General features: G+C 43.7%; 1 protein-coding gene across 2 annotated transcripts in view; it reads left to right on the top strand.

Annotated features, from left to right (window-relative positions):
• The first annotated feature begins 353 nt into the window (after positions 1 to 353).
• The window catches only part of mad1l1 (mitotic arrest deficient 1 like 1), a 202936-nt gene continuing 193422 nt past the window's right edge, over positions 354 to 9867 (top strand). The window contains exons 1-4 of one of the 2 annotated variants that reach the window (XM_061913585.1): positions 354 to 493; positions 3907 to 3978; positions 8816 to 8958; positions 9023 to 9163. In XM_061913585.1, coding sequence (XP_061769569.1) covers positions 8827 to 8958; positions 9023 to 9163 — 273 coding nt within the window. In that variant the 5' untranslated portion in view covers positions 354 to 493; positions 3907 to 3978; positions 8816 to 8826. The remainder of the gene's footprint in view (positions 494 to 3906; positions 3979 to 8815; positions 8959 to 9022; positions 9164 to 9867) is intronic. The other variant, XM_061913580.1, reaches the window with a different exon arrangement.

Genomic DNA, 9867 nt, shown 5'->3' with positions numbered 1-9867 from the left:
TTTAGAATAACAATGTTATTAAAATGAAGAAGAACCGGGAAGAGCTAGACGAAGTGGCTGGGGAGAGGGAAGTCTGGGCTTCCCTACTTAGGCTGCTGCCCCCGCGACCCGAACTCGGATAAGCGGAAGAAGATGAATGGATGGATGGTATTGTGAGGCAGACGCACTAACCCTGTCCCACCGTGCTGCCCTATTTTTTTTTATCTCTATCTCTTTCTCTCTCTCTGTATATATATATATATATGTATGTATACATACGTAGAGTGTTCTAATGAATTTTTTTAGCGTTGATACAGTAGTGAGAATTGACAAGTAAGACGGAAAACGTCTCCGACGAAGTACCGTTGTGTCTCGCGAGATTTTGCGTTTGAGTCAAAGAGGAGGGAGTCTCTGCACACCACAGCAGCAGAGCTAACAGGCTAGTAGTGCTAAGACAACTTATCAACCCCTAAGAAGCCGACACAAACACGCCGAAGCTGCGGCCGCCCGAGCTGTAAGTTCAACTTTATATTCGCCGAACTACGGAGAAAATGTTGACTTTGTCTTTTCTCTAAATTGATGTGAAAACTGAGCTCGCATAGCAAGTCTAGCTTCAGGCGTAGCAGAAAGTAAGACTTCTTCTGCTGGGCTTTGGCAGTTTGTATTGCAGCTACTGTGAGCTTCATGATGTTTTTCCTCTGTTAAAAGCATCTAGAATGACAATTATTGTCATTTAATATGTTTTATTAGTTATTAGTTAGCCTTCGGTGCAATGCATAGCAGTTGTGTACTCACCTGTAACCTAGAACAACAAGCATTTATTAAAGGCCTACTGAAATGAGATTTTCTTATTTAAACGGGGATAGCAGGTCCATTCTATGTGTCATACTTGATCATTTCGCGATATTCCCATATTTTTGCTGAAAGGATTTAGTAGAGAACATCGACGATAAAGTTCGCTAATAAAAAAGCCTTGCCTGTACCGGAAGTAGCAGACGATGTGCGCGTGACGTCACAGGCTGGAGGGCTCCTCACATTGTTTATAATCATGGCCACCAGCAGCTAGAGCGATTCGGGCCGAGAAAGCGACAGTTTCCCCATTAATTTGAGCGAGGATGAAAGATTCGTGGATGAGGATAACGAGAGTGAAGGACTAGAAAGAAAAAAAATGTTTAAAAAAAAAACGCACTGGGAGTTATTCAGATGTTTTTAGACACATTTACTATGATAATTCTGGGAAATCCCTTATCTTTCTATCGTGTTGCTAGGGTTTTAGTGAGATTAAATAGTACCTGATAGTCGGAGGGGTGTGTCCACGGGTGTGTTGATGCCAGTCTTTGAGGGAATTAGTCACGGCAGCTGCCGCACGACAGAAGCTCCGCTGATCTCCGGTAAGAGGCGACTTATTTCCACAATTTTCTCACCGAAAACTGCCGGTCAACATGTAGTGGAGATCCATGTTCGCTTGACCGCTCTGATCCATAGTAAAGTTTGACCTCCGGGAATTTTAAACAAGGAAACACCGTGTGTGTGTGTGGTTAAAAGCTTCCCACGTCCATCTTTCTACTTTGACTTCTCCCTTATTAATTGAACAAATTGCAAAAGATTCAGCAACACAGACGTCCAAAATACTGTGCAATTGCGCGATGAAAAGAGACGACTTTTAGTCGCAAGTGGTGCTGTGCTAATATGTCCCCTTCAACCCGAGACATCACGCTCACGCGTCATCATTCCGCGACGTTTTCAACAAGAAACTCCGCGTGAAATGAGGTTTTCTTATTTAAACGGGGATAACAGGTCCATTCTATGTGTCATACTTGATCATTGCCATATTTTTGCTGAAAGGATTTAGTAGAGAACATCGACGATAAAGTTCGCAACTTTTGGTCGCTAATAAAAAAAGCCTTGCCTGTACCGGAAGTAGCAGACGATGTGCGCGTGACGTCACCGGCTGTAGGGCTCCTCACATTGTTTATAATCATGGCCACCAGCAGCTAGAGCGATTCGGACCGAGAAAGCGACAATTTCCCCATTAATTTGAGCGAGGATGAAAGATTGGTGGATGAGGATAATGAGAGTGAAGGACTAGGGGCGGCATGGCGTAGTGGGTAGAGCGGCCGTGCCAGAAACCTGAGGGTTGCAGGTTCGCTTCCCACCTATTGACATCCAAATCGCTTCCGTTGTGTCCCTGGGCAGGACACTTCACCCTTGCCCCCGGTGCCGCTCACACTGGTGAATGAATGATGAATGAATGATAGGTGGTGGTCGGAGGGGCCGTAGGCGCAAACTGGCAGCCACGCTTCCGTCAGTCTACCCCAGGGCAGTTGTGGCTACAGATGTAGCTTACCACCACCAGGTGTGAATGAATGATGGGTTCCAACTTCTCTGTGAGCGCTTTGAGTATCTAACAATAGAAAAGCGCGATATAAATCTAATCCATTATTATTATTAGAAACAAAAAAAAAGTAAAAAAAAAAAAAGGGCGATTGCATTGGGAGCGATTCAGATGTTTTTAGACACATTTACTATGATAATTCTGGGAAATCCCTTTTCTTTCTATCGTGTTGCTAGTGTTTTAGTGAGATTAAATAGTACCTGATAGTCAGAGGGGTGTGTCCACGGGTGTGTTGACGCCAGTCTCTGAGGGATTAAGTCACGGCAACTGCAGCACGACAGAAGCTCCGCTGATCTCCGGTTAGAGGCGACTTATTTCCACAATCGAAAACTGCCGGTCGACATGTAGTCGGGATCCATGTTCGCTTGACCGCTCTGATCCATAGGAAAGTTTGACCTCCGGGAATTTTGAACAAGGAAACATCGTGTGTTTGTGTGGTTAAAAGCTAAAAGCTTCCCACCTCCATCTTTCTACTTTGACTTCTCCATTATTAATTGAACAAATTGCAAAAGATTCAGCAACACAGACGTCCAAAATACTGTGTAATTGCGCGATGAAAAGAGACGATCTTTAGCCGCAAGTGTAGCTGGGCTAATATGTCCCCTCCAACCCGAGACATCACGCTCACTCGTCATCATTCCGCGACGTTTTCAACAAGAAACTCCGCGTGAAATGAGGTTTTCTTATTTAAACGGGGATAGCAGGTCCATTCTGTGTGTCATACTTGATCATTGTCATATTTTTGCTGAAAGGATTTAGTAGAGAACATCGACGATAAAGTTCACAACATTTGGTCGCTAATAAAAAAAGCCTTGCCTGTACCGGAAGTAGCAGACGATGTGCGCGTGACGTCACCGGCTGTAGGGCTCCTCACATTGTTTATAATCATGGCCACCAGCAGCTAGAGCGATTCGGACCGAGAAAGCGACAATTTCCCCATTAATTTGAGCGAGGATGAAAGATTTGTGGATGAGGATAATGAGAGTGAAGGACTAGGGGCGGCATGGCGTAGTGGGTAAAGCGGCCGTGCCAGAAACCTGAGGGTTGCAGGTTCGCTTCCCACCTATTGACATCCAAATCGCTGCCGTTGTGTCCCTGGGCAGGACGCTTCACCCTTGCCCCCGGTGCCGCTCACACTGGTGAATGAATGATGAATGAATGATAGGTGGTGGTCGGAGGGGCCGTAGGCGCAAACTGGCAGCCACGCTTCCGTCAGTCTACCCCAGGGCAGTTGTGGCTACAGATGTAGCTTACCACCACCAGGTGTGAATGAATGATGGGTTCCAAGTTCTCTGTGAGCGCTTTGAGTGTCTAACAATAGAAAAGCGCGATATAAATGTAATCCATTATTATTATTAGAAAGAAAAAAAAAAGTAAAAAAAAAAAAAAAGGGCGATTGCATTGGGAGCGATTCAGATGTTTTTAGACACATTTACTATGATAATTTTGTGAAATCCCTCATCTTTCTATCGTGTTGCTAGTCTTTTAGTGAGATTAAATAGTACCTGATGGTCGCAGGGGTGTGTCCACAGGTGTGTTGACGCCAGTCTCTGAGGGAATTAGTCACGACAGCTGCCGCACGACAGAAGCTCCGCTGATCTCCGGTAAGAGGCGACTTATTTCCACAATTTTCTCACCGAAAACTGCCGGTCGACATGTAGTCGGGATCCATGTTCGCTTGACCGCTCTGATCCATAGTAAAGTTTGACCTCCGGGAATTTTAAACAAGGAAACATCGTGTGTTTGTGTGGTTAAAAGCTTCCCACCTCCATCTTTCTACTTTGACTTCTCCATTATTAATTGAACAAATTGCAAAAGATTCAGCAACACAGACGTCCAAAATACTGTGTAATTGCGCGATGAAAAGAGACGACTTTTAGCCGCAAGTGGTGCTGCGCTAATATGTCCCCTCCAACCCGAGACATCACGCTCACGCGTCATCATTCCGCGACATTTTCAACAAGAAACTCCGCGTGAAATGAGGTTTTCTTATTTAAACGGGGATAGCAGGTCCATTCAATGTGTCATACTTGATCATTGCCATATTTTTGCTGAAAGGATTTAGTAGAGAACATCGACGATTAAGTTCGCAACTTTTGGTCGCTAATAAAAAAGCCTTGCCTGTACCGGAAGTAGCAGACGATGTGCGCGTGACGTCGCCGGCTGTAGGGCTCCTCACATCCTCAAATTGTTTATAATTATGGCCACCATCAGCTAGAGCGATTCGGACCGAGAAAGCGACAGTTTCCCCATTAATTTGAGCGAGGATGAAAGATCCGTGGATGAGGATAATGAGAGTGAAGGACTAGAAAGAAAAAAAAAGGCGATTGCATCGGGTACGATTCAGATGTTTTTAGACACATTTACTATGATAATTCTGGGAACTCCCTTATCTTTCTATCGTGTTGCTAGTCTTTTAGTGAGATTAAATAGTACCTGATGGTCGGAGGGGTGTGTCCACGGGTGTGTTGACGCCAGTCTCTGAGGGATCAAGTCACGGCAGCTGTCGCACGACAGAAGCTCCGCTGATCTCCCGTAAGAGGCGACGTATTTCCACAATCGAAAACTGCCGGTCGACAAGTGGTCGGGGATCCATGTTCGCTTGACCGCTCTGATCCATAGGAAAGTTTGACCTCCGGGAATTTTGAACAAGGAAACATCGTGTGTTTGTGTGGTTAAATACTAAAAGCTTCCCACCTCCATCTTTCTACTTTGACTTCTCCATTATTAATTGAACAAATTGCAAAAGATTCAGCTACACAGACGTCCAAAATACTGTGTAATTGCGCGATGAAAAGAGACAACTTTTAGTCGCAAGTGGTGCTGGGCTAATTTGTCCCCTCCAACCCGAGACATCACGCGTCATCATTCCGCGACGTTTTCAACAAGAAACTCCGCGTGAAATGAGGTTTTCTTATTTAAACGGGGATACCGGGTCCATTCTATGTGTCATACTTGATCATTGCCATATTTTTGCTGAAAGGATTTAGTAGAGAACATCGACAATAAAGTTCACAACTTTTGGTCGCTAATAAAAAAAGCCTTGCCTGTACCGGAAGTAGCAGACGATGTGCGCGTGACGTCACCGGCTGTAGGGCTCCTCACATTGTTTATAATCATGGCCACCAGCAGCTAGAGCGATTCGGACCGAGAAAGCGACAATTTCCCCATTAATTTGAGCGAGGATGAAAGATTTGTGGATGAGGATAATGAGAGTGAAGGATTAGAAGAAAAAAAAAAGGAAATTGCATTGGGAGCGATTCAGATGTTTTTAGACACATTTATGATAATTCTGGGAAATCCCTTTTCTTTCTATCGTGTTGCTAGTGTTTTAGTGAGATTAAATAGTACCTGATAGTCGGAGGGGTGTGTCCACGGGTGTGTTGACGCCAGTCTCTGAGGGATTTAGTCACGGCGGCTGCCGCACGACAGAAGCTCCGCTGATCTCCGGTAAGAGGCGACTTATTTCCACAATTTTCTCACCGAAAACTGCCGGTCGACATGTAGTCGGGATCCATGTCCGCTTGACCGCTCTGATCCATAGTAAAGATTCACCTCCGGAAATTTTAAACAAGGAAACATCGTGTGTTTGTGTGGTTAAAAGCTTCCCACCTCCATCTTTCTACTTTGACTTCTCCATTATTAATTGAACAAATTGCAAAAGATTCAGCAACACAGACGTCCAAAATACTGTGTAATTGCGTGATGAAAAGAGACGACTTTTAGCCGCAAGTGGTGCTGCGGTAATATGTCCCCTCCAACCCGAGACATCACGTGCACGCGTCATCATTCCGCGACGTTTTCAACAAGAAACTCCGCGTGAAATTTAAAATTGTAATTTAGTAAACTAAAAAGGCCGTATTGGCATGTGTTGCATTGTTAATATTTCATCATTGATATATAAACTATCAGACTGCGTGGTAGCTAGTAGTGGGTTTCAGTAGGCCTTCAATATGACGCATTTGCATAAATGAGAATGAACGGTATGGGCCTGTATAGCTCGGTTGGTAGAGTGGCCGTGCCAGCAACTTGAGGGTTCCAGGTTCGATACCCGCTCCCGCCATCTTAGTCACTGCCGTTGTGTCCTCGGGCAAGACTCTTTACCCACCTGCTCCCAGTGCCACCCACACTGGTTTAAATGTAACTTAGATATTGGGTTTCACTATGTACAGCGCTTTGAGTCACTAGAGAAAAGCGCTATATAAATATAATTCACTTTACTTCACGTGTGTCCCTTTTTATTACAAAAATAAATAGACATTTTTGTAAATAAGGGGTGTCCAATGTGTGCTCCGGGGGCCATTTGCCAGTTTTTTATTGTTCTAAAGACAAATTCAAAACACCCTAAATTGGAAGTGAAGTGACTTATATCTATATAGCGCTTTTCTCTAGTGACTCAAAGCACTTTACATAGTGAAACCCAATATCCGAGTAACATTTGTGCCACCCGCATTGGTTTAAATGTAACTCATATATTGGGTTTCACTATGTAAAAGCGCTTTGAGTCACTAGAGAACAGCTCTATGTACCTTATTTCCTTGATTTGCCGCCGGGGCGCTAATTAATTTAAAAACCTCTTCTCACTCCTGCGCTTACCAAAGGCATGCAGTCGAAGTAAGCATGCGCTAATTATTTTAAAACCTCTTCTCACTACGGCACTTACCAAAGGCATGCAGTAAAAATTTGAGTGTGATGTAAGCTTGGACCTTAAATCCTACTGAATAGCTCTTAATCTTCTTCCCTTTATGCGATTTCAAATGACCGGTATTGAAATCCGCCTCCTTCATTTTGAAAATGATGACAGGAGAGTTTGACCCAGCGGTAATACTAAGCATGCGCTAATTATTTTGGGAAGCGAGGTAGTAATTCGAGGCAGGCGCATACTATATGCCCTGCGGCAATTCAAGGAAATACGGTAAATATAATTCACTTCCCGTGTCCCTTTATTACAAAAATAAATAGAAATATATGTAAATCAGGGGTGTCCAATGTGTGCTCCGGGGGCCATTTTCCAGTTTTTTATTGTTCTAAAGACGAATTCAAAACACCCTGAATTGGAAGTGAAGTGACTTATATTTATATAGCGCTTTTCTCTTGTGATTTAAAGCGCTTTACATAGTGAAACCCAATATCCGGGTAACATTTGTGCCACCCACATTGGTTTAAATCAGGGGTAGGGAACCTATGGCTCTAGAGCCAGATGTGGCTCTTTTGATGACTGCATCTGGCTCTCTGATAAATCTGAGCTGACTTTGCTTAACACGATAAGTAATGAATAATTCCACTTGTAATCACAGTGTTAAAAATAATGTTCAAAATATAAAACATTCTCATGCATTTTTAATCCATCCATCTGTTTTCTACTGCACCTGTTCAAGAAATTGCGTTAATGGTAAGAAGTTATTTATTCATTATTGGTTAGTGTGGGGCTTGCCCTCCTGGGGGTTCTTCAGACCCCCAAGCATCGACATAAGAGACTGTTTCAGGGTTACAATATTGTTTTATTTTTCAAAAAGTCTCTCAATTTTTCCATCCCCAACCCAGTCTCTCCTCCTGGCTGCTGCTTATAACAGAGCGAGAGGTGATTAGATAACAAGGCCCTGGTGGGCCGTCTATGCACCTGTCGCTGCAGGCCCGCAGGTCACGCCCCCTCCACAGTTAGCTTCAGAATAACAATGTGATTACAAAGAATAAGAGACCTATTATACTCTAGAAATGTTGATCTTACTTAAAAATGCACGTGTTTAGTTGTGTTCAGTGTAAAAAAAAAAAACCTTTATATGGCTCTTACGGAAATATATTTTTAAATATTTGGCTCTTTGGCTCTCTCAGCCAAAAAGGTTCCCGAACTCTGGTTTAAATGTAACTCATATATTGGGTTTCACTATGTAAAAGCACTTTGAGTCACTGGAGAAAAGCGCTATATCCAGGGGCCATTTGCCAGTTTTTTATTGTTCTAAAGACGAATTCAAAACATCCTGAATTTGAAGTGAGGTGAAGTGACTTATATTTGTATAGCGCTTTTTTCTAGTGACTCAAAACGCTTTACATAGTGAAACCCAATGTATGAGTTACATTTAAACCAGTGTGGATGGCACAAATGTAAGTATATATTGGGTTTTATTATGTAAAGCAGTTTGAGTCACTAGAGAATAGCGCTATATAAATATAAGTCACTTCACTTCCAATTCAGGGTGTTTTGAATTCGTCTTTAGAACAATAAAAAACTGGCAAATGGCCCCCGGACCACACATTGGACACCCCTGCTCACTGCTCCCCTCACCTCCCAGGGGGGTGATCAAGGGTGATGGGTCAAATGCAGAGAATAATTTCGCCACACCTAGTGTGTGTGTGACAATCATGGGTTCTCTAACTTTAACCCCTGATCTAAACAGCTAGTGTTACTAGTATACATCAGTGACATATATCATGTGCTTCCAGAGAGCCTGAAAATGGATTCTGAAGAGAACACAACAGTGTTTTCCACCTTAAAGTCCTTCAACTCCTTCATCGGCTGCTCTGCGACGTCATCTTCGACCAGCATCGGCAGCACTTTGCAGAGCCAGTACAAGCGCAACATGGATGTATGTTACGTTTACGTGTGGTAGAGATGGAAGTATCTCGACCTGACTTTTATTCCCTGCACAGTGGTTAGAAGCAGCGGAGAAGGTCCAGTCCCACAGCCGCTACCTGCAACTGGACCAGGAGAAGAAACAGATGGAGCTGAGCCACAAGCGCGTTCGAGTCGAGATGGAGAAGAGCGCCAATGACTCGGCATGCAACCTGAAGGTAGACCTGACCTACCTAATATCGGCATGTTTTAAAATGTAATATCGGAAATTATCGGTATAGGTTTAAACAAGTAGCATGTATAACTTTTTAGAACGCAGCAGTAGGGAGACGTACAGAGCGGCAATAAACCTTAAAGGCACTGCCTTTGCGTGCCGACCCAATCACAATAATATCTACGGCTTTTCACACACACAAGTGAATGCAATGCATACTTGGTCAACAGCCATACAGGTCACACTGAGTTTGGCCGTATAAACAACGTTAACACTGTTACAAATATGCGCCACACTGTGAACCCACACTAAACAAGAATGACAAACACATTTTGGAATAACATCCGCACCGTAACACAACATAAACACAACAGAATAAATACCCAGAAGCCCTTGCAGCACTAACTCTTCCAGGATGCTAACCCCCCCTCCACCCACCTCAACCTCATCAAGCTCTCTCAGGGAGAGCATGTTCCAAATTCCGAGCTGCTGTATTGAGGCATATTAAAAAAAAGTTAAAATTGTAGCGTCCCGGAAGAGTTAGTGCTGCAAGGGTGCCTGGGTATTTGTTCTGTTGTGTTACGGTGCGGATGTTCCCTCGAAATGTGTGTGTCATTCTTGTTTGGTGTGGGTTCACAGTGTGGCGCATATTTGTAACAGTGTTAAAGTTGTTTATACGGCCACCCTCAGTGTGACCTGTATGGCTGT

This window comes from Nerophis ophidion, linkage group LG01 (assembly GCF_033978795.1).
Source record: "Nerophis ophidion isolate RoL-2023_Sa linkage group LG01, RoL_Noph_v1.0, whole genome shotgun sequence".
Lineage (NCBI taxonomy): Eukaryota > Metazoa > Chordata > Actinopteri > Syngnathiformes > Syngnathidae > Nerophis > Nerophis ophidion.
This window is presented reverse-complemented; position numbering and strand designations above follow the sequence as displayed.